At 35.5% G+C, this 24,662-nt stretch overlaps 1 protein-coding gene across 7 annotated transcripts; it reads right to left on the reverse strand.

The window, feature by feature from the left end:
- Positions 1 to 975: 975 nt before the first annotated feature.
- Positions 976 to 24,515, reverse strand: LOC134251401 (CCR4-NOT transcription complex subunit 1-like). 7 transcript variants are annotated; one of them, XM_062733807.1, is made up of 48 exons: positions 24,225 to 24,515; positions 21,877 to 21,984; positions 21,654 to 21,752; positions 19,783 to 19,963; positions 19,108 to 19,251; positions 18,883 to 18,992; positions 18,740 to 18,795; positions 18,476 to 18,602; positions 18,080 to 18,187; positions 17,722 to 17,889; positions 17,479 to 17,606; positions 17,014 to 17,146; positions 16,639 to 16,866; positions 16,339 to 16,461; positions 16,024 to 16,181; positions 15,912 to 15,929; positions 15,500 to 15,638; positions 15,055 to 15,265; positions 14,775 to 14,945; positions 14,246 to 14,433; positions 13,797 to 13,921; positions 13,371 to 13,481; positions 13,194 to 13,272; positions 12,598 to 12,837; positions 12,236 to 12,376; positions 10,196 to 10,375; positions 9,874 to 9,990; positions 9,668 to 9,778; positions 9,431 to 9,565; positions 9,000 to 9,308; positions 8,626 to 8,766; positions 8,358 to 8,525; positions 7,560 to 7,700; positions 7,129 to 7,233; positions 6,876 to 6,989; positions 6,088 to 6,627; positions 5,884 to 5,951; positions 5,350 to 5,638; positions 4,721 to 4,963; positions 4,323 to 4,486; positions 4,067 to 4,184; positions 3,797 to 3,898; positions 3,243 to 3,500; positions 2,832 to 2,900; positions 2,548 to 2,725; positions 2,203 to 2,335; positions 1,881 to 2,015; positions 976 to 1,616 (listed from the first exon to the last, which is right to left on the reverse strand). In XM_062733807.1, the coding sequence occupies exons 1-48, from the start codon at positions 24,324 to 24,326 to the stop codon at positions 1,520 to 1,522; spliced, it is 7,311 nt and encodes a 2,436-aa protein (XP_062589791.1). In that variant the 5' UTR covers positions 24,327 to 24,515; the 3' UTR covers positions 976 to 1,519. The 7 variants fall into 7 exon arrangements, with proteins under 7 accessions (XP_062589791.1, XP_062589790.1, XP_062589788.1 ...); XM_062733806.1 differs by having other exon boundaries at positions 14,246 to 14,436; XM_062733804.1 differs by having other exon boundaries at positions 14,763 to 14,945.
- Positions 24,516 to 24,662: the final 147 nt, after the last annotated feature.

The following is a 24,662-nucleotide window of genomic DNA, read 5'->3' on the forward strand; positions in this document are numbered from 1 at the left end:
GTAAATATATATATGTAAGAAATATTTTTTTTAAATCACTGCATTGTATACATGTATCATGAGCTGCCAGTCAAGTTTGAGCATTGTGAAATTTTAACCATATTGGACTTAGGTTTAATAAAAATTGCTTTTTCAAGTTTCAATTATGTAATTTTATACATGTATCTCTCTTCATCCTCAAAGATTGGAGTTTATTAATAAATTATTAAACCACTAATAAGTGACCTGTTAGAATACTTATATATTTTTTTATTTCTACCGATTCAGTCATATGATGGACATCAGATCTCGCTTTCAAACATGCATCACTGTAGGAATGAAGGTCCCCTATTACAGAAGATGCTGGCACTGAAAAGATCTTTTACTGTTGAAGGTAGTAAGTGCAGAGTAAAGTTCTGAATTTGCAGCCCTCCCCTGGACATGGCATGACTTCTTTCAGTAAACTACACAGATGCATTGTTCCCAGAATAAACAAACCCTTGCAGAATGAATACCATTAAGAATGAACTCATCTAAGAATGTAGATCAGACCAAGCATCCAAAAATGTCGAATAGAGTGCATCCTTAGACGTGTCATCCATGCAAGTTTGGTCAACATTGGTACATAGTGAAGTCAACTTAGTCAAGTTGAGTTTATGCAACACCATCGCCATTCGTATTAAAATTTTAGGAGCATGTCCATTTCCATATGATTATTAGCCCTACCTGGACCAAAACTTGGATGGATGAAGGATGGACACTACCAGACTTGATTCGGATGCTGAATCTGACCTGAATTTTCCAGATGAATGAACAGGTTACAGATTTTGAACAAAATTCATCCAAAAAAAAAACATAAGTCCTACTTCAATCAAATCTGCATAAATATTAATCTCAAGATCCACCCATTCTACATTGGTGTAAGATGTTTTACTCATAGATAACATTCGTCAATTATATGAATGGCAATGATTGTATAAGTAATTAAAGCACATATCCCACTTATGTAAATATTTAATCAAACATCAAACATTAATGAATGCAATGATTTCAGCTCCTTATTCCTTATATTTAGGTGCACCAATCATTCATAAAGGATGATAAATTTAAAGTTTTGTACACAAATATATATATAAGAATTCATATTACAGAATGTAAAATATGTACAATCAAAAAAATACACTTATGCTTTATAAGTTATTCAGTTTCCATCTATAACAACACAGTTGTTGCAATGTTAACTATGTCAACTCTCATAGCTATCTATACCCTTATTTCACCTATACATGATTCCTTGCAGATAAAACAAACATTTACATGAATGCCTCCATAATACAAATGTCATGGTTGAAAGACTGGGTACATTCAGCTACCATGAAAATGATCAAGTTCAGTGAAAGGCAAATTTTCAAATACCAAAATAAATTAATCACTCAATATGAATCCAGATAATGATTGGTGCAGTCTTTGTAGACGGTTAAAGCTGTACATAACGACAAGCACGACCTTAGTCCTATCAAGCGATATGTCTGTCCAGTAACTAATGCATTTCATTTGTCTCGGATTCTCGTAAACCTGAGGAAGCTTGCTGATTCTGTTTTGGTTGCATACAAGATCGAGCCACGGATTCAAACAACCTGAAAAAATATTACGACCATAATTAGTACAAAACTTTTTATAATTAAGTTTCATCCAAGGACATCATGCATTCAAATATGTATCATTTTTTTAGTTTGTTTGCTTGAAACAGCATTTGAAAAACCAAAACTGTATATTACAGATGCTACTTTGTCTTCTCTTTATATCCAACACTTGCTTCTTTAAATCTTCCCAGAATCTCACATTTTTACTGATGAGTAATTGTTATGAAGAGGACAACAACAAAACTATGTGGTACATACTTTTCTATTTCAGGTGCACAATGGACAAACTCATGGTTCCAGAACTTAAACTGGGGATTTTTGATCAGCTCAATAAAGGTGATGAGAAGTCCCCAGGGATGTGGCCGGTTTACAATTAGTCTCTCCAAAAGAACTCTACAATAAAAAGTTTTGCATTAACTACCGAAGCAAAAGACGTTAAAAAAATTTGAACTGTAAAGGTATGTTACACCCTGAATCAATACTGTTGGCAAACCAAGACGCTTGAATAAACATCAACTACAATATCAAACTCTTGAATTATCAAGACGTGCCTTTGAATGAAATGGCTTGAAAAATATACCTAGTTATTTGCTCTTGAATGGCCTCGGTGTTTGCTTCAGCAAACAGGTACAGAAGAGTACAGCTGAAGTAATGGGTGTGACTGTTGGGATACCTCAGCTGGTTAGCAATGGCAGTCAAAAACAGGTAACGACCTACAAAAGTCAACAATAAAATTTACTTTCTTCTGTATTGTCAGTACTTTCTTGCTCACTGAACACTAAATGATGGAAAATTCTTTTCTTGTGACAAAAAAAATTCCATAAATTTAATGAGTATCACAATCATTTTCTCCCAATATGAACACAACAGATTTATGCATTAAATACATGTCCATGAAGGACTTCAAATGACAGGCTGGTTTTACCTTCTGTATCTAAGGCCACAGCGAGGTTCTGGAAGATGTCCATGTGTGCAGAATGGGCAATTGTACTCATACTTGGAGTCAGGCCTTTTCCGTGTATGAACTGTATAGCTTGAGTTCCCACATAGAGCACTAAGGCATTCATTAGTTGAATGTTGTACCGCGTACCTGGCTCACTGGACTGTTGTAAAATATTACAGATAAAAACACAATGGAAGTTACAATGTCTCACGAATTGAAATACATAAACATATACAAACATCAAGAATCAGAATGGACTTTAGTACCTGTAGGTAACTTCTAAGGTCTGATACAAATGTCACAGGTGATCTTGACTTTAAATAAGAGTCTAAATCCTGCAAAGAAAAGTAGACATTTCAAATCTAATGCCAGTTCTTCTGTAGTTCCTATTTCAATTAAGCATCTTTCACAAATTAATGTGGAATCATTTTAAGATGGTGAGCCAAATTTTAACTAGGTCATAGGGATACAAGTTCAAGGGTAGCTCTTACATGCATACTTGCTTACACTATTGTTTTGTGCGGATGTGTCTTTATTGGTAAGGGTAATATTAAGCAAGGTTAGCCATATCTGCTTTCTAAGTTTCAGTATAATATTTGACTTTACCAATGATAAATCATTTGTTAAATAACTACCTATATACTTAACACTTAAAACATAAATTCTTTGAACCCTACCTTCTTAAACTGAGCAGGCTGTATCTTGCTTGCAAAGTTGATGAGAATGCGGGGTGGATTTGAGATGTCTGCCAGCATGTCTACCTTTAGGTGAGGTGTAAACGGGTCAGGAAGCCGCATGTTACGAGGGAAAGCACTCAGAATTAAATTACGCATCTGAACACAGTTTGGTGGAATGACATCACAGAATCCATAATGGTAATCACAGAGGAATTCTGGGAAGTCATGAAGCAAGACCAGTAACACCCGAAGTGTGCCCTAAAACATTCAAAACATTGAAATCATAATTCAAAATGACCTGCAAAAAATTAACACAACTTTCATAAAAGGTACCAATCATATTTACACTAACATGTATGGTGACTTTTTATGCAATGATTTATGTTTGACATAAACTTAGAGATACAAGTTCTTCGATGAAAAATCTTTTGAGGCTAATATCTCAATTAAAAGACAGGGTTTATAAAAGACTCTTGCTTAAACAGGTCCCTGTGAAATTGTTTAAAATATATAAGTGCATATAGCAGAAGTATCCATCTAATACAATAAATTACCTTGTACAACATCTGAGTGGGTTTAGTGAGATCAGCATTTCTCAGAAATGGAGCCAAGAACTTGAACAAATCAATCAACAACTGGGCATACATTCCCCATCCCTACAAAAATATATACAACTCATATTTCAGCAGCCTTACCATCTAAGCCATTTTTGTTACAGTAGAATTCATTTACTTGAATGTAAAATGCATAGAAAATCTGTACGCATTTATGTCAAAGTTTCAGATACTCAGTATGCATTTTATGTCAAAGCATCAAAAACTAACTTTCTGTTGAGGTGTCAGAGCAAGCATTCGACCAATGAAGACACGATGAGAAATAAACTCCAACCATGCGTAGGAAAATCCAGGGGATTTGGCAGGTCTTAACACGTGGAAAGTATTGCTACAAAGAAAAGTTCATCTTTATATATCATTTAAGACACATATATATAAACTTACATATAAATTAAATAAACAATGTAATCCAGTAAAATGAACTGGCCAGTGACCACTGTCTTTGACAATCCTTGGATGTTCTTACCAGAATGCGGTGAGGACCTGATAGTTAATGTTTTCTAGGATATGTTCTGGTGCGTTCAGCTCAATGAAGAGCATGATGAAGATCCTGTGATAAGGAAGTTGTTGGAATTCAGACATCCTCACGATGTGATCCTGTAGTAGAACTCCGGCCACAATCCCTAGTACCTACAGTAGCAATGCAATGGTTTAACATTAAATTACATGTAGCTTCTCTATACCAAACATTATCAATATAAATGTACATGTACTTTGGTTCTAGGAGGTCTAAGAGAGTTGTTCTACAATATACATTTTTTAAATCTCTCTTTATTATTTTAAGAAATAAACATGTTAATGAATTTTTAACAATTTCTCTCTATAATTAGCATTACAAACCAAGATTTCAGCCCGTAGCCATACCTTGTTGAGGAGATTTATTTTTGTTACGGTGTTGGCATTGTCTCCTGAGTGTTTAATCAACAAGGCAATGAGGCGGACAAAGGCATCCAGCGTGTAGAAACACTTGGCTCTGATTAAGGCCTGGTTTGTGGAGGGTGTAGCTTCACCCATGGCTCTGTAGCACAGGTCTACACACATCTCAGAGCAGAGACGGAAGAATCGCGTTATCACATCATCATTCTTCAGTATACCCTGCTGGTGCATCTAAAACACAAGAAAAGAAAGCCTTCAGTCAAGTAAAAAATAGCCATTTAAACACCAACCAGATGTCTCCTATGTGACTGTACTTGAAAAAATACTTGCTCCTTGACTTGAAATAGAATTTGTCTAATCTAGACACCACTGGTAAAATAGAAATAAGCCAGATTGGACAAAATTCTGAATTACAAAATTTTAAACCTGGATGTACTGAGAGGGACTTAAGTTTAAATCATATAAGGAAAGGTTTCAGAGAATATCACATAAAGATTTAACAAGTTGTACTAACTTTTCTTTCATAAAACATACCATTTCTTAATACATTATATGAATAATGAATATCCACAAAATGTTCTTTAAAATGCACCTATATATAAAAAAAACTTGATTACCTGTTGTACAAATGCAGTGAATGCTTTAGTACTGTCCCTCCCAGCAGCAGGGGAGTGGTACATATTGACCCACTCCCTGAGGAGGTACTCGGCTTTCTCGTGAAGCCCCGGGGGATCCCCATCTATGTCCCTGGCCTGTATGATCCCCGTGTGCATCATTCCCGAGGCAGCTTTAAAAGCCGCAGTCTGGTCCATTAGGTTGAAGTCCGAGCTAGGAGCGGTCCCACTGCCACTGTTACTGCTTCCTCCCCCACTCGTGGAGCGCAGGTTGTCCAGCAGGGTCTGTAATCTGTTGATGAAAAATATACATGTAGTTATACAATCATTTCATACATGTATAGGTAAACAAACAAACACTTGTTTTTAATCAGTATTTTAACAGAAAACTTCAATATAAATAAATATTTTAATTAATTGAAATAGAATTTCAAAGGTGTCAAGTATAAAATATCAACAATATTTTTTTTAGTATAAATGCATATAAAGATAGATCTCATCTACATATTTCAATCTAAATATATATATTTGTCTTACCCTTCCGGTGGGTTAATGGACCGGGTTGAGAGGGCACTCAAAACCTCTATTGTATTTACAAAGTCAGCCTGCAAATAAAAAAATCATACAATTTACACAAATCAATTTGCTGTTTATATGATAGAAATGACAAATTTACACAAATCAGATTGCTGTTTAGATGATAGAAATGACAAAGTCAAACACAGCGTAATAATAACCCACCTCAGTAAGTCCAGCATTATTTTTATCACCAATGCAGTATCTCTGAATTAACTGCATAGCGAAAGCCACGGCCATGTAATTCATTCCGTTTTCCATCAGTTGTACTATGTACATGTCATACTGGGACAGAACCACCAGCTGGCTACGAATGAGACAATCCAGAGCTTCCAAGTTATACTTGGGTTCATCCGTACGCTCAACGAGAGCTCGAGTCACCTGCTTCTTAAGCCAAGCCTGGCCGTACGCCCGGGATTCTCTTAAGCATTTTAGAACCAGAAGGTGGCAGTCACGGAAGTGACTCATCAGCTCCTGTTCCGTGGTATTGTTGGTGTAGAATTCCAGGAATCCACTCACCGTCTTCTGCACCAGAGTCTCTATGGAAGCCATTTCTCTACTACTTCGTGAAAACATTACTGCATCTAGTAATTTTCGCAACTGGTTTCCTAGAGGATTCGATGGGGGGATCATCATTGTTTGAAGCACTTGTTCAATTTCCATTCCTATCTTCTCCAACATTTGAGAAATTTCATCTGGCTGGACCTAAAACAAACATTCAGACATGCATCTACAAATTCAGAAATACTCTACATGCATTGACATTATTGCAGTGATTTAAAAAATTTAGTATGAAAGTTGACCTGGACTTTCCAGTACACATATTGGTAGACTTCTATGTCAAAGCTTAGCCCACTAGAGACTGTGCAACAATTTGGATCTTGCTTAGGAACACAAACAGAAAATGTATGATAAGGAACTCCTTAGTGTACTTCAAAATCTATTTGACTTACAGGTGTGGGTTTGGCCACAACAGCCTGCGGCGTCTCACTGGTTGGGAGAAATCCAGGAATATTGTGAGCAAACTCCTCATAAACTGATATTTGAGCTTGAGTTACACCTCCAACCTGTTGATCAAGAAAATAAACATATTTTTCATGATTATTAAGCTACACATCTTTATCTATTTTCAAAAATAGAAATATTTTGTCACTGCACCTTTCAGCATCATCAGCTGGATAAGTTCAGCTACCTTTCTGAGATTACCTTTAGTCTGATCTGCTCTGGCATTCTTTCAGCTTGGTACGTCAGAACCCCAGGATCACAGTAACGTCTGCCTTCATTACGGGCATGTTTACGAAGTTCATATTCCTAGAAAGAAGAATAAAACCCATACAGATGTGCACCAGAACTTCTGTATACATGTACATATATAACAATAGAGAATGTTCTCATATACTAATTATTTAATAATCATTGTATTGCAGTTTGGAACCACACACATGTATAAATTCATGTGTACATTTATAATGCAGCTTTAGTAGCTTAGAATGGGAAAAAAAATTGTAACAAAAATGATTGAACTTTGGTTCATTTTCAGTTTTCCTAGCTATTTAGACAGAGGACTCTGTTAATAAGCGCAGTATCCATGATTTTCTTTCAATACAGGAGCTTAAAAATAGAGACGAGTATCTTACTGTAGCAAGCCTCTTGTCCATTTCTGGGATAGCCCTCTCTACAGCTGTTTTCTGTATGAAGACACAGGCTAACTCAGCATTGTCAGTGGCCAGGACAGTAGCTGCTTGTTCTATGGCATCCTTCTCCTGAGTACTTGCTAACTGTATATCAATGATTTAAGATTTAGGATATAATATAATGAAATATGGCTGATATATTGCCAAATCGGCATAAAACATTAGCAATCAGTCAATCAATCCATCATAAAAACAACAATTTTAGTGGGGATTAATTGTCCTTGTTTTCCCGGTTTGCAGACCCTACACCTGTCCTCCATGAAATATTAAATGTCAAACTACACTATCGCATCTCTTATCACAAAACAAAATCTCCATTGTTTAACCACAAAATAAAATCTCCATGAACCAATACTTTTTTCCTCAAATCTTAAGACCCCACAAAAATATGTGTTTTTAAAATATGCAATTAATGAGATTTCCATAATTATAATAATTATGAAGAGTAGTATTTCAGTTGGACTGCATTGCATAAGGAAATAAACACAAGACTGTTAATTTCAGTGGTTACTTTAAATAAATAGCATGTTAAATAAAAAAATCATAAATGTTGTGAAGATACAGGTAAATTTAGGAATGCATTTCATTTATGAATTTTTATAAGGATATGACTAGACACTTTCATCCAAACATTTTTTCCATGAATTACAAATGCACATATGAAATATTTCTGGGTGAATATCTGGTCATACATTTATACAAAATGAACAGATATGTCATCAGACTTCATCTTGATATTACCTCTGCTGTGAGTCTGAGTGCACTCATAAATGCGGTTCTGAGATTTGAGGCAATGCTGTGGTACAGAGGTTCCCTGGAGGTGATGAGAGCGAGGGCAGAGGTCATGTTCCTTATCATGATGTGAGCTGCTGCCCGCATTCTGGTTTCCTCAGGGTCCAATGCAAAATCCTGTAAGGTCACATTTCAAAATTCAATCAAAATAACCTTTTTATTTCAAAAAGAACTTTATTTCTCAGTCAGAGTGATGATGAAAGAAACAAAATTGCACCTTTTTGATGATTTGTTCACATGTGGTGAGTGTGATTTTGTTTGTCCGTTCTACCACTGGTGGCATCAGTTCTTGTACAGACTTCTCAACTGCCATCTTCACCAGCTGCTTCAGTTGTGGATGATTTTGCAACAATCCAAGCTACAAGACAGAAACATCAATATTCAATGTTTCTTATTGATCATTTAGCATATTGTATTGTATAGACATCAATTATATGTTTTCAACAAAGAATACAAGATTTGCTTATCAGGGTATAAACTCTATTACTTACACTTTTCAGCTTATCCTGTAATTGTTAATTACATGTATTTCAAATTCACTATTTTGCTCCTAATCTTTTCTTCCATCAAGTAAAATCTTGTTTCACCTACCTGCCCACTTATGTGAATCTGGTAAGCCAAAGTAGCAAAGTTGTTGGTGTTGATCTCCTCGTAGGCAAACTGGGGCCTGGGTGGCAGATTGGGGGTCCCAGTGGAGGGGGCAGGGGCCGGGGCCGCTGTCGTCGTGGTGACAGTGGTGGTGGTGCTGACAGTCGGGGTGGAGGCTGTCAGGATCAGGGACGGTTCAGGCTGGGGGGTCACCACTGTAGGTGGCAGCGTGGGTTTCACCGATGCAGACAATTGAGGTTCATGGGTCTGTAGTCTCAGGGTGTCTTTCAAGTAGTTTCCTGGTTTCAGCTCCTTTAACAATAAAGACGGATTTTTAAACAGTTTTTCCCAAATAATGAACTTGAGATAATTGTATAAAAGCAGCAAAATGAAGTGAATGTAATGATTAATTTTTTTTTAATACCAACACTCACCGATAAGTCTATATTCAGAGTCTTACATAGCACTTCTATTTCAAATTTCAGGTTCAGTTTGAGATCTGGCTCTTGATGAAGTTCTGCCAGTGCATTCATGATGGCCATGGTCCAGGGATTTGGGGGTTTAAAAACCTGTAAATGATTATCATTGAGAACATAATGTAGAGAAATTCTTTGAATGAGCATATCCACCTGGATTCCATGGTGTAAATACTTGAAACGAAAAGTACATACCTTGCTTTTAGCACACGACTCCAGAACTTTGGCAGTAAAAGGTACAACATACAACAATTCTCGAAAGCTTTTATGGTAGGCCTCGTACAGTAGACCTTTCAGATCTATGTCCTGCAATAAAGTCACAGGTAAGTTAAGTTCTATGACTGGCCGTATACAATCATGTAGTATTTAGAAAATTCACTACCGAGACATTGTTGACTTACTATTTGCAGGATTGGCTTATTTTTAGCTAAGGTTAACATCCCCAGCCAATGACCTAAATTTTTCAGCAGTGTTCTGTCTGAGAAATTGGCATCTCCTTTGTCACTCCTCAATAAAACCTGGGGGATAATAACATACATACAACTCATGACAAAACTGTTAGGAAATATAACTTTACAGAATGAGTATTGATTAACTTTACGTAGGTATTATCATAGTATAGCAATTAAGATTATGAATGGTACATTTAAGCTTTTTCATGTTTTCTTTGTTCACCGGCAAGTTCCCTGAAGAACTAAATACTACATTCATTCAAACACTTACCCTGATATTTCTGAAGGTCTCTCTAGTCACCATTGTTGAAAGCTTTGGGATGTTCAAGGCATCCACAAAGTTGGCATATAAGGTGTGGAAGTTAGGCTCTATACTGGCCCTCTTCATCACCAGATACTGGGCTGCCCAGGGTAGGTAGTCCTCTGTTACCTCTTTCTTAAACTCCTCTGCCTGTTATCAAAACAATATCAATGAAATATGAATCCAAAATGCATTTGACAACATAACTTCAATAACAGAATAAAGTGCCCCGCCACAGCATGATACGCCCGTCAAATATATTGTTCAATAATCATAAATTGGTAAAGGTGCAAAAAAATCAAATAACCTTGATTAACAGATTGACACAGATTTCAATGATCTAATTTCAATTTCTTATCATGTTTAAAATATTGTACATATATACATCTCTAAGAGACTTACAGTGTAGGGATTAATTATAACAAATAATACATCATATAATTCTAAACTGGCTGTGTTAGAACTTAACAAATATCCATCTGCAGCTTTAAATTGTTAATTGCATAATTTTCTGGAATAATGGAAATGCTACAGTCTAACAAAAAAATCAAAAATACATTATTCTTTAGACTATAAAATTCTAAGTGAGACATGACTGCAATTTGTTGCAAATATATAAAAATTGAAATGTAATTTTTTTTCAATGAACACATGTATAATTAGTTTTAATTATATTATACAATACTAATTTAGTTTTAATCATACACTAAAACATCAATTTGTTTTAATTACATTACACTAATTGAAAGATCTTTATCTCGGCTATTGCCATCAAGAACTCTTAATTAACACAAGCAACTATGAGGCCATTTCTTTTTGCCCAACTCCCAAGAGATAACAGCTGAATTAACAGAGATGCTCTTAGACAACCAGTTAACTCCTGACAATAAACTCATTAATTTCTCTCTAATTTGACATGCAATTTCTGCTATCAAAATTTTTCTTAACCAGTGCTTGATAATTATTCCCATGGGACAAACTGAATTCCTCTCAAAACATTAACATTTGCTACAGTTTGCTGTAAAAGTACATTATAATGATGAAAAAAATAAGTTTTTACTTAATTTAACATTTTTTAATAAGGCTTAGTTTTAATTATATTATGCAATATTAATTTAGTTTTTATTATACACTGTATTTTAAAGCATCAATTTGTTTCAATTACATTACACCAATTGAAAGATCTTTTTCTGAACTAGCCATCAAGAACTCTTAATTAACACAAGCAACTATGAGGCCATTTCTTTTTGCCCAACTCCCAAGAGATTAAAGATAAAGATAACAGCTGCATTATAAGAGATCTGCACTACCAGTCCAGCTCCTGACAATAAACTCATTAATTCTCTCTAATTTGACATGCGAATTTCTGCTATCAAAATTCTTCTTGACCAGTGTTTGATAATTATGCCCATGGGACAAACTGAATTCCTCTCAAAACATTAACATTTGTTACAGATTGCTGTAAAGTATATAATGAAAAAATAAGTTTTTACTTGATTTAACATTTTTAAATAAGGATACAACTATATTTTTACATTTTTTAGGATTATGAAATTTAAAATTTTAAAGACTTAGTTTTTTTAAAAAAATTCACTTAAAATTAAGGTCACAGTGACCTTGAAATAGGCCGCGACACACCTTCTACCTTAGATGTATAATTTTGCCAAGTTTGAAAGCTCTAGGTCTAATAGTTTTCTAGTTATGAGCCGGACAGGATTTTTCCATATTTGGCCATAGCATCTTTATTAAAGGTCACAGCGACCTACTTTTCGTGCATAACACACCGTCTACCCAAGAAGTATCAACTCTCAAAGTTTGATAATCCTAGGTCTAATAGTATTCAAGTTATGAGCCGGACACGAATGGACAGACGGACAGACGGACGGACGGACATGAAGCCTATAACATAATACGTCCCGTCTTAAGACGGGCGTATAAAAACGTTTATGCATAAAAACTTATTTTGTAGAACTACACTTTTATTTGACACTTTCAATTTTTCCTCCATACCTTCTGTGACATGTTGGCCAGTGAGAGATTGTTGAAGATAAAGAAGACTTTGTCCTGAACTGCCTCCGGGGGAACAGAAAACTCTTCCTTCCCTTGACCAGCCAGCAGGGTATCAATATTTGTAGCACTTGCAATGGAGGGCTGTGGAAATTCAGTGACCTTTGTTAAATCTTATAGTATGAAGACAGAAATATTAATATTCTGTTTTTACGTTAAAAAAAAAAGAAGCTCTCAATTTCAAAACTGTTTATCATGAGTACCTTTACATTTTTTATTTTTTACCTACAAGAATACAAACTGATTTTCAAAACAAAAAGAAAGAACCAGTAAACCTACCAGACCTACACAAAGCCTGATATTACCTTTGGTAGGGGTTTGGCTGCTGGTGTTGAGGAGGGGATAGGTGTGGACACGGTGGTGGTGGGAACTCCCTCCTGACTAGATCCTGCCACACTGGGTGTGGGGGGCCCAGCCTGCTGCATCAAACCCAGAGGTCCGGTCTGCAGGCTGGTGAGACCCAGCCCCCCGACTGTGGGGGTAATACTGCGGGTTGCTGGAGGCTGCTGAGGGGGCTCCTGGGACTGGGCTCCATACTTCACATACTAAAATAAACAAAACCACCATTAAAAGTGTACAGATACTGATGCTAAAGATGAATGATTATTGGTATTACTGAACATGAAGCAAGTAAGTCAATTTATTCCTGTGAAATCATAAATTTTTGTAGGGGTATAATTTTCATTGTTTTTAAGATATGAAGAAACCCATGAATTCATGTCCACCACAAAATGTCAAGTGTAATAAATACAGAACTTCTCAACAATTATTACATTCCCAATGACCAAGAGTTTTTTTGTCAAACCTCGGAAAATTGGACTCCACCAAAATATGTGATTTTAGAGTCTATTTCTGATCAGATAGAGAAGATAATGTTTAATTGCAGATATCACATTTTTACCTCAATAAGATGCTGTGGAAATTGGAGAAAATGTGGAATAGCTGCCAGATGTTGACAATACTGAGGGTAATCTTTTAATCTGAAAAGCAGAGCACTCATGAAGTCTCTTATATCTAAATTAAGAATATACTGTAGAAACAAAGAATTTATATTCTGCATGCTTCCTTCCTAACACACCTTGTTTTAAATCTGTCTAATGCCGCAATTCCAAAGAAATACATCTTAGAATTGTGCTGCTTCTTCAATGCCTCCAATACATATCTCAGAGCGATTCCCAATGCCATGTACCTAGTAAATATCAATTTGTTTAGCTTAGGTATTTCAAGATTAAGTATCAAAAGAAATTATTAAATACATAAATTTATGCAAAGTACTTGTACATATTAACATGCAGACATAATCTATCAAATGTATATACATGTATCATCACCATATCTTTTGCTTCGAAAGAGTGGCAAAAAAAAGAACAGGAAAGAATTTTTTCCCCTGCAATTCACCTAAAGTAACTGCGAGACACAGTGATAACATTTTAAATCTTGCCTCTATAAGAAGGAAATATTATTAATTCTCTAACCTCTGTAGTCAAGAAACAATGTATCTTACGTTGCTAATCCCTTTTCAATGATCCCTCCAAACAGCACTGCTGTTGTGTGTAGCTCTCTCTCCGGGTACTGAGGGAAAAATCTGTACTCCTCAAACAGGTTCCTTAGCATACACTCGTACACATCCTACAAATAACAATAAAAATCTGTACTCCTCAAACAGGTTCCTTAGCATACACTCGTACACATCCTACAAATAGCAAGCACTGTAGAGAAACTCTATATATTCTGGATTTTCTTTTCAAAATGCTTTCTTCATTTATTTACATGTAACATAATTATAACTTCAATTTTAATTTATTTTGATATCCTTAATTACCCACTGTTGAACCATTAACTTTTATCGACAGTCTAGTGAGTCTACATTTAGTGCTGATAACCTATCCATTTACACATGTAGCTATTACTGACAGCAAAAACCTAAACTATAATAAATTAAACAAAACTGACCTTTTCTTTTTTGTCTGGAGAATCTTTGAATCTCTTCAACATGTCTAGCACTTCATCAATTGACATTGTAGGTGTTGGGGGTTGGTTATAAATCCTCTGAAAGTAAGAGTTTGCTTCATCCTCCACCTCTTTGGAAAACTGCTGCTGAATATCTGGGAATATACTGGATATGTCTCCCGTTGTCTGTCCTACTATACAATTGAAAGAAAATTAACATATTAGTATCACTTTAAAATCATTGTAGTATAAATGAAAACAAAAATTTAGGATCAATGGGTTTTTTTTTTTTTGCAATGTTTAAAATTTTATGAGACAATAAACTAATTCAAAAGACATATAATTTATTTTTATACAGAAATTCTGAAGATCATTTTAAGGATAAAAACTTCTGTATTAAATTTTTAAAAACATTTTTACTTCAAGTAAAAGCAAATTCCAAACTATACATGTAGACCAATGCTATTCTACTTAATCAAAACTAATGACTATTGATAATAAATGTAAGTAATGACTGTACCAGAGAACTGACCGGGTCTGGCCACAGTCTGGGGCCCCAGGGGCTGTTGTTGGCCCAGGGTGGGGGGTGTGGGCTGCTGAGGGGGTGCTCCCTGTGGGGGTGTGGGCTTTAGCATGGTCTGTCCCACTAGTGTGTTGATTCCTGGATTTCTTGGGGGTGCCAGAGGATTTGGAATGGAAAGAGCTGCAAAGAATTGGCCAATCTCAAATTATTTGATATGAATAACAGATTATCAATGCATAAGAACTGTAGGGCAATTAAAATCAGGATCACAGTTTTCACTAGAGCTTACACTGAAGCTGTGATGTTATGCCCTGCAGTCCTGTGACAGATGTGGGCTGTGAGATCTGCTGGAATCCCGGCTTGGCTGGGGACCCTGGGGTCGTGGTGGAGGTCAGGGGAGCGGCTAGTCCCTGGGGAAACCCCGAATTCCCCACAGCACTCATGCTCCAGGACTTGGGAATTCCTAGAGGATTGCTCATATTGCTCTCACCGATATCCAACTAAAAATACACAAAGAATAGCTAATTGACATTTCTTTTAAAATGCAGTAAATATACACTGTACTTGATTATGAAAATTGTCCTTAATTTGAAGTTTTTGATAAATTTTAACATTTTATGACACTTGGCATTTATAGTTTTAATCAAACAATTAACCTCTTCCTTCTGGATACCTACTTACTAAAGTATTGAATATTATTAAAACTATTCCAAGTTCAACAAAATGAGACTTACAGGATTACTGGGAGGTGGGGGCATGGTTTTGGGTCCCGGTCCAACAACTCCTGGAGGGGCCTGTCTGGCTTTGTTTATAATCATTGCGGCATTAGTTACCATGGTTACAATGGCTTCTGACAGTTCCTGGGATACTTGACTGTAAAATACAAGGGCACATATGACAGGTAACGTGGGTAAAACTATTATAATCAGTTTCTGTTAATCATCTTTTACTATCACAATAAATTTCTCTTTTTATATTAAACAATCTGGGTATTTGCCATGCAGGGAAAAGAAGCAGTCTTGGCCATATACATATAATTGTAAAATGTGTGTCAACCAAATGAGCAAATATTTCAGGTTTTAATTATGAAGCTTCTTCAGTCACTTTCACTTTTCCCATTAACCCCCGAAATGAAAAATCTACTACCTTCTAAGACTACTGATCCTGAAACAAGATTAAATATGTATGAGGTATGACTATTTGTTACTGGTATAATGGTTACAGACTCTTTTTACCAGTGAAGTTCTATCTTTAGTACCTAGCACACTGCTGGAGACAGGATAACATGGTGGCTATAGTTTCTGTTGGTAACATCTGACTCTTTATCTGAGGCTGGTTCTCGTCTTTACTGAGTCCCCCCACCAGCTGAGGACATCTACGCTTCAGGAAATTCACACAAGTCTGGATAAAGGGCTCCTGAAAACATCAAATGCAGCAATCAACAAAATAACTTACTTTATTACTAGAAAAACATGATTCAGCAGCCTATCCCCAAAGCTGAATTGTTGGAAAATAATATACCGGTACATGATAGAAGGAACACAGTAACAGATTTTACAGCTATAGCACTTACCCCATGTTCTCTGATCTTGTCAGAGAGCCACTTGTCCAGTTTGAGGTATTCTCGTCTGGAGGCCAAACATGCAAGGTCAATCACAAAGGCAAAGGGAGTGGCATTCAGCAGCATCGATAACGCCTACAGAAAAAAAAACTCAAATGTAATGGATATCAAATCTTATATTCTAAGTAACTTTATTATGATTCCTACTATTCTTTTAGATTTGCTTGTATTTGTACATTTCAGTTAATCATTGTGTGACAAGCTTTAAAACATTATTGTGTGCCTAGCTTTAAATCATTATTGTGTGGCTACCTTTAAATCCTGTGCGACGTCCAGTATTCTTGAGAGCCTGGCCTGGTCATGCTGTTCACCCCTCATGTACCACTCTGCCATGGAGTGCATGATAAGGGTACGGATTGTACTGGAGTGTCCCTGACAGTGCCAGGCATAGTGTAACACCACCGCAGAATTGGAATGATTACCAAGAAAGATGGGCATCAAAGTGGATATTAACTCCTGCTTCAGAGTGTTCCATGAGGGCTGAAAAGTATCAAAAGAAGTACTGTTGACAAATAGTTAAGAAATGGTAAGAAATGCATTGATAGATACCCATAGTTTTGATAGCAAACATAGCACTACTCTTAAAAGGAATGTAATAACCTTATTAAACAACCTTTAATCACTTACAGTGATCTGCAGTAGTGCCAATACCAGCATATCTGGACAATTCTGTATGGGAATTTTAAACAGTTCAGAAACAGTCTGGTAGTGGCCAGAATCTGACAGTCTTAACAAGGTCTCCACCAAGTCAAGGGATTTCCTAAAAAGGAGTCAACTTGTTCAACTTTCTTAGTCTTTGAAAAGCAAGTGCAGAAAATGATATAAAAGTACTACTACTGATGTATTGAAAACTTCAAAGCAATTCCATTTTTTCATTCTGAAGTGTTTTTCATTTTTTATGAGTGTTGCTGTAAGTGAACAAGAACTTTTTTTGCTCACTGTGCAAGCTCAAACATTTCAAACATAAATTAAAATATAAGAAATTAGGTGAAAATAGGAGGAAAAAAACTGGAAGGAAACCCTAGCAAATTTTGAAAGTGACATTTCAAAAGGCTGAGGAAAATGAAACCCCTGATCAGTGCCTAAACCTACCATGTGACGATTTCTCTGTTGTCATCATCTGGGGCAGATTTCAGTATATCAATCACCACAGTATGACAAGGGTAGTCAGCAAAACAGAAAACATCAGGGTTCCTCAATGACTGGACAATGAAAGACAACTGAAAAAACAATACACATTTCTATAAGCTACACTATCACAATCAAAATATGTATTTACTTCAGAATAATGTATTCTGAAGTGACAAATTTTGAGCATTATCCCCTCACACTAACCTGTCCCTCTGTGTTTTTCCATGGTCTGTAGATATGTTCTATGGGGAACATGTCCTGAAGGCCACGATTCAGACCCTGGATTAGGAGTCTTAGACCTCTCTTGTTCACAACAAAGAATGTTGGATGGTCCAGCTCTGCTACAACATCTCGCCAGTTCAAATGTGGGGCCTGAAAAGTGACATTCCGCAAATATTTACAAGTCAATTTAAAAAATAACTGTCTACTTTTATGGTTTCATTGATGTGATTGAAATTATGATGTATAAATGCGCATGAACCTGCTCTTCAAACCTGAAAAAGTTTTACTTTAAAACAAAAATTTAAACTGCTGAGAGGAAAAATAGCAATCAATAATATACCAGGTCTTGTGTGACTGTGACGAAGACTTCTACATTCCACGTATTGAATCCTGGTTTATCTCCCTTGTCCCCCATATCTCCCCAGCCTGACCCTGGGGCCATGCTTGTCTGCAATAGAAAATAAATTTAGTTCTCTAGATGCAATGTCACCCTAGCATACATAAGTTAGACAAAAATGTGTTATCACCCTAGCATAAATATACTGTAAATCACTTTTTATTCACGAGAACTTTATTTTCGCATAATTACGCGAGACAGTATGCTCGCGTATAATATCATTCCTTAAGATTATAAAGAGCAATGACCACAATTCGTGAAAATTTTGTCTCGCTTATAAAGAATCAATGACTATCTCACGAAAATTTAGTGATTTACAGTAGGTAAGTTAGAAAGTACCTGTTGAATATTTTGTCCATCCAGACCTGACGGTGTTCTGGCCATCATGCCCAGGACTTTTGCCACAGAAGATGGGGTGATCTCCCTTACTCCAAACTGCATCAAATTTGCCCGACATTCTTCCACACTGAAAAAAAATACTTCCCAATAAGTTTTTCTGAAAGAAATACTACTTAAAAATTTATAAATTGTGGACAACTTTTTTAAAAGAAAGGTTTGTACAAATAAAGATTAAATAGTGTTTGTTGATATAAATATTCTTACCTTGATGTACAACTGTAACCTGCCTCCAATATCATTTCAGCCAGAGAAGCATTTAGCTAAAAGACAAATCTCAAAGTCATAACATTTATTTTTAAACAGAAAAAAAATCAAATAATATTGTACTTCTTTGATACTATACTTACAGCAGATTTGGGCATTGCGGAAGTGTCTGCTAACTTCTCAACAGATAAATCTTCTGCGTCGGGGTATAACAATGGTCCAAGTATCACAGGGACCCTCTCAAAAGGAAAATCTGCAAGCATTCCAACTTAAAATTAACTCATAATTCATCATTATCAGGATTATATTTCAATATTCATATCAAGTTAAGCAGATGTTTCAACAAATTTTTGAAATATTCCTTTTACCTTTCTTTAATGTTCTAATGAAAACGTCTTTCTGCTCTGTTCCTATCCCAAAACTGTCTTTACATTTAAACAGGCTTGTTAACAAAAGATGAACAACTTCAATGGGGACGTCCTGTAAACCTCCCTCCTGTCTTAAACTACTGTCTGTAAATCAAAATCTCAACCATTAATTCAAAAGATTGGGATTAAAAACTAATTTTCATCAAAGCAGTTTAAATTCCTTTAAGTGCTGTATCACATTGTCAGTTTTAGTTCCAGGACAGTTTTATTAATATGTTCTCTGTCGCAACTTAGTTCTGAATGTTTTTATCTAGACTGATGTCAAAATTAACCCCAATTGAATTAGGAAGATCAAGGCTCCGCTCCAATAACCCTTCCCTGCTTCCCTTCATTAAAATTGTACCTATTTTATTAGGTTTCAAGAGCAGATGCGTGTAAAAAAGTTTTAGATCAATTCATACATTCAAATTCTTTTCAATTCATTAAATTCATAAAGTTCATTCATGCATGCTTAGAAAAAAAGGAGCCATTACTTGTCAGTAAAACATTTACATTCAATTTTGCCTGCATATACTTGAATATGTATTGTAGTATTTAGCAAACAAGATCAACATAAAGATGAACAATCAACATGCTTGAAAAAGATGATCAAATTTTGCAACTCATGATACAAACCTGCATCAACATAGGACTTGATGAGATCAGGCAACTTTTGTTTGACAAACTGGGTAGAATAGCTCCTGGTTTCAGAGTTGGAGGAACTAAGGAGAGCTAATCCAAACACGACCTCTTGAACTCGTGTTAGCTTCAAGACACGACTGACTTGAGTAAAGAGCTGTGATGATGGTTTCAAACTCTACAACAGGCAAAGTCAGAGAATGTACAACACAGACCTCCATCAAGATCAATCAATCCAGCAATTAATTCAGGCTTTCTGAGACCCAAAGCTGCATTCATGCAACAAAGAGCAAAATGCGCAAGAGTAGTGAGACTGTCATGCATCAAGGCTCATGTCAATACTTTAGCTATTGTAACAATGACGATTTTAGTAAAATGTCTTTACTCCCTAAAATGCTACCCTTTAAATTGTTATGTAGTACTTCTGTATTAAAAAGATAAATAGTATTTATCTCTGCTTGAATCACATACTCTCTATTCATATCATGTCACAAAAATCAGTTTAATTGGAAATACAGTAAAATTTGTCTAATCCGGACTCTGAGTACTCCGGACTTTTGTCCATTCCGTCTATAAATTTTAGTCCCATGCACTTCTTTAACAAATTCATTTAAAAAAATTCTGTATAGTCCGGATACTGTCTATTCTGTATTCCGAACGGCCTTACTGGTCCCAACTGCTCATAATTAACGGTAATTATTCCCTCTAATCCGGCCACACCTGAGTTACTTCAAAGCAATTAACACCTTTCGAGGTGGATGTGATAATCTGTGTTTACATTAGCATAGTGCCATGAAATGCGGCGATGACACAGTCCACTTGAAAAATATATCATATGAGTTTTAACTCCTTTTACCATATTATAACATAAACACAAAAATATATGTACGCGATTTACAAATCAAAATATAAATGTCAAAATGCCATAACATGATAACACTGTTGGGGAAGACGTATTTTTTTTTTACATATAAATTAAAAGTTCAATCTAATATTTAGCACCTCGTAAATAATTGTGCATTACTGTTAATACCCCGGTACATTGAATGAGGTCTTTGACAAGCGAAACCCGGTCCGCTTGATACATAGTAGGCCTGTATTATGCGTGCCTGTATATTTTGATTGAGGTAACATTTCACCCGACTTGCAAACTTCGTGAACAAATAAGAAAGTACAGTAAGTCATGTGAGACTATTATATAATTTCTAGACTCCAAAATATTGATTGATTTCATCATTTAATTTTATTTATAATTTGTGTATGATGTACTTGTAAATAAACAACGAAAATTTTCGAAATTGATATTTTCCTGCATTTTTCCTGCACTCCGGATTCTGTCTAAACCGGCCAAATTTTATGGAACCGGTGGTAGCCGGTTTGGACAAATTATACTGTACTACTTGTGTGTCTACTCATGTGTGTCTCTGTGCACATTATAAATCATACTGATGTGCACATTATCAAGCATACTGCATATGAAAATAGTTTTACAAGAAATCGTGATGCAGATAGAATGGGAAAAATCACGTATTGATGTCAGACTGATTCCCAAGAAATATTTTTTTTACAAAAGAAAGCATAACTTAATGCTTATTTCCTACATGATTAGTTTGTTTTCAGGTACAAGTCTGTGTTCCTTCATGACATTAGAATTATACAGATGATACAGATAAAATACTGTTTTACAAAGCAATGTTGAAAGTGTACTGATAGTACATTGCACAAAAAAATTAGTCTTTCAAGCAAAATTATGAAAAGCATAAATAAATACCATTTTAAAAACTTCCATGTCTGTCAATTTTTTTTTATCCAAAAAGGTAAATAAGTTTTAAGGTTTCTTCAGATTAATATGAATATTAGAAATTTACCTTTTGATGATGAAGAGGGTTGTCAATCGCGTAACAGAGAGTCGATACAAAATTTGGTTTTCCCAGAAGATTTCCAAATTCTTGTATCAAAAACTGAGTCTGAAAAATGAAGAAACATGTACTTTCTTTTTAAATACACTAAATATCTAGTGACAAGGAAAAAACATATTCCATTTAAATCTGTTTAAGCACAATAGTCAAACCAATAGGATATGTAACAAACCTGATGGAAATCTTTTCCACTGCTTCTACCATCACCACTGAAGTCTACATGAGAAAAAAGACAGCGAAACAAGTGTCTATCTGCCTCTGCACCGTGTTGACTTACAAGCTGAAAGTAGAGAGTTTAGCTATAAGTTGTCTATAATGAGACATTTGGCTTAATAATAATAATCAGTACATATATATTTTTTCAATCAGTTATCATTACGTACACTTGTCGAAATTTTTAAATCACTATCAGACATCTGATCTGACAAAGTCAAATGATCTGTTGGATTGGACCAAGTTTTGTCAGACCAGATATACACTTTGATGCAGAGAGAATATGAATAAAAGCACCAAAAAGACCTTTATTCAGCATTTCCCTAAGAACCAGCTACCGGCCAAATTGACCGCTTCAATTGACAAAAACGCCGCTTTTAAATAAAAATTTGTTACAAGGTCCACAGAGATTCTGTTCATAAGCCTGTTACAACTGAGGCCAAAAATAAAATTAGCTTTGTATGGCGTTGCCGGCCGACTCAGGTAAATGGCTGCGGTCCGAAGAATTTTTTTCAACTGATACGGATCGTAATTTTTTTTTTCGTTCTATATGTCCGGATTTAGGTGTCTGTACGTTTGAGTAATATATAAAATAGGAAAAAAATCGTAAACCCTTGATTGATCGAACAGTTTTCATCTGAAAGTGTCTATGTGATGTTGAATATGCGTATCACAAAGCCAAGCATGGCTGTCAAACGCGGTAAACTCTGCATAACAGAAGTTGATGCATATGGCATGATTCTCCGCGGTAATGCATGTTATGGGGAAAATATATTGACGAATCAGTTATACCAGTCTGAATTAGAAATTTCAGGTACAATGTTATGTCCGATTTGCTACATTGTAAATGAATCTAGCGGCCATGCTTGGATTCGTGCATAAGAAAACAACTTTATGCCAATCTTCAAAAACTGTGATTTTTTATGCCATGTATATTAAAGCTTTAAAACTAATAGGTTTTGAAAATAAATAACAACTGGAAATCAATTCCGATTGCAGTTGTTGTTAAACAATCAGAAACCCATGACGCCCGGAAACTAACAACATTTCTGAAATTGAAAAAAAAAAAATTCTCCTACCTACCGACCCAAAGGCATTAAGGCTGGGTCGGCAACGCCAAACCAACAATATTTGAACTGTGGCCTGATCTCTAACCTTTTGCTTTAAAATAAAGGGAAAAGTCAAAACACTGACTATATTATTTCAACAGCCTTCAATCTTACATATTTCCTTTCTTGGGATAGAGAAATATATAAATGACATGTTTTATGACTTTGCTATAATAAATTAAATTGACCATCATCAACACACCATCTTTTTTGTGTTTGTGGCCTTCAGCTGCACATCTTGATCCCGACTTTATTAAATCTGCATCATGCTTCATTTTTTAAAACAGTCATCTGGACCGACATTTTCTTTAAGGTTATTGGTCCAGACAATTTTTACTGGCTTTTCTAACAGCACCAATGGATTTCGACAAGTCTGAATTGGTTGTATTTTTCATGTTTTTTTTTTTTGTCTAACAACGCTTAAAATATTTCTAATCAGGTCAGGAGACCATCATTATCTGGAGGAATGTTGCAAATTTAGATCAGTACTCGACAAATTGTGCTGAGCAGGACTTTTTCAAGCCAGGACCTTCTGCAACACCATCATGGGACCTTAGTTTAAACAATTTTGTAAGTATCAGGCAGTCATTCATTTCTGGCAGTCAAGTACTAACCCACTCCTTACTTTGAAATTCTAGAGTAAATCACTTTAACCAATGTGTGGCATTAATTGCTAGTGCAAGCACTTAAGACCATCATCAGAAATTTCAAGTTTTAAGTCAAAGGAGGAATTCCTGACTAAGGTAAGTCCAAGCACAATAATTGACTGATTATTATAGTCTGGCATTCAAGCAAGAGATTTGGTTGGTCCTCAGAAACCATCCAAAGATGGATTTATCCTTATCTTACCCAAACCATCAAGGCAACAGCAACAGCAGAACTCTTCAATGTTATAAAATGTTATCTAGTGTCATAAGTATTGTATTACAATGAAATTCATTTGATAGAGAATGAACAACTCCATGTCATGACGTCTTAAATATTGTGTCAAAAAATTGTACCCTTCTATAGAATTTAGCAGTATGTGAACCTCTTAGACCTCTTGAATTCAATACATCAGTCCTCAAATAATGTCCTTGGTGATATGGGACGGATTTATTATGACCGACCATTCCTTTGTTCGTCAAATGTGTATAACTTAAACAATCCAACCTCCAAATAAACAATCAAAGAGAGGTTTTATAAGGAAAATACTTACATGACTTATTTCAGCGACGCTAGACTTAAAATTTTTCTTCGTTAGATTGGCCACTGAATAACTTATTTCAGCCAAAGCAAATGATAAAGAGTCTAGATTCATATTAATCCATTAACATAAAATCGAAAGCCCCAAATATCTTTGAAGCCTTCTTTTCACAAAATACAGTCTGCAAATTACTAAAATATGTACAAAATCTAGAAAAGGGGGCCGAGTGTGGCCTTTCATATGGACAATTTCCAATTTTACATCGTCATTTTCTTTCTGGACATGGCGTCAGAGCAGCCATGTTTTTCCGCACCGGAAATTGGCGGATAATACCGATCGAAATACCACGTTTATTAACATGAATGAAGCTTGCCAAAAATGGCAAAACATTTGGTTGACTCTTAAGATCTATTTAGTTAATATTTTTCAGTAAATTGCTGTGATTAAAAA

The sequence above is a fragment of the Saccostrea cucullata genome, unplaced genomic scaffold, assembly GCF_032062105.1.
Source record: "Saccostrea cucullata isolate Sc308-1 unplaced genomic scaffold, CSIRO_AGI_Scuc_v1 ctg65, whole genome shotgun sequence".
NCBI lineage: Eukaryota > Metazoa > Mollusca > Bivalvia > Ostreida > Ostreidae > Saccostrea > Saccostrea cuccullata.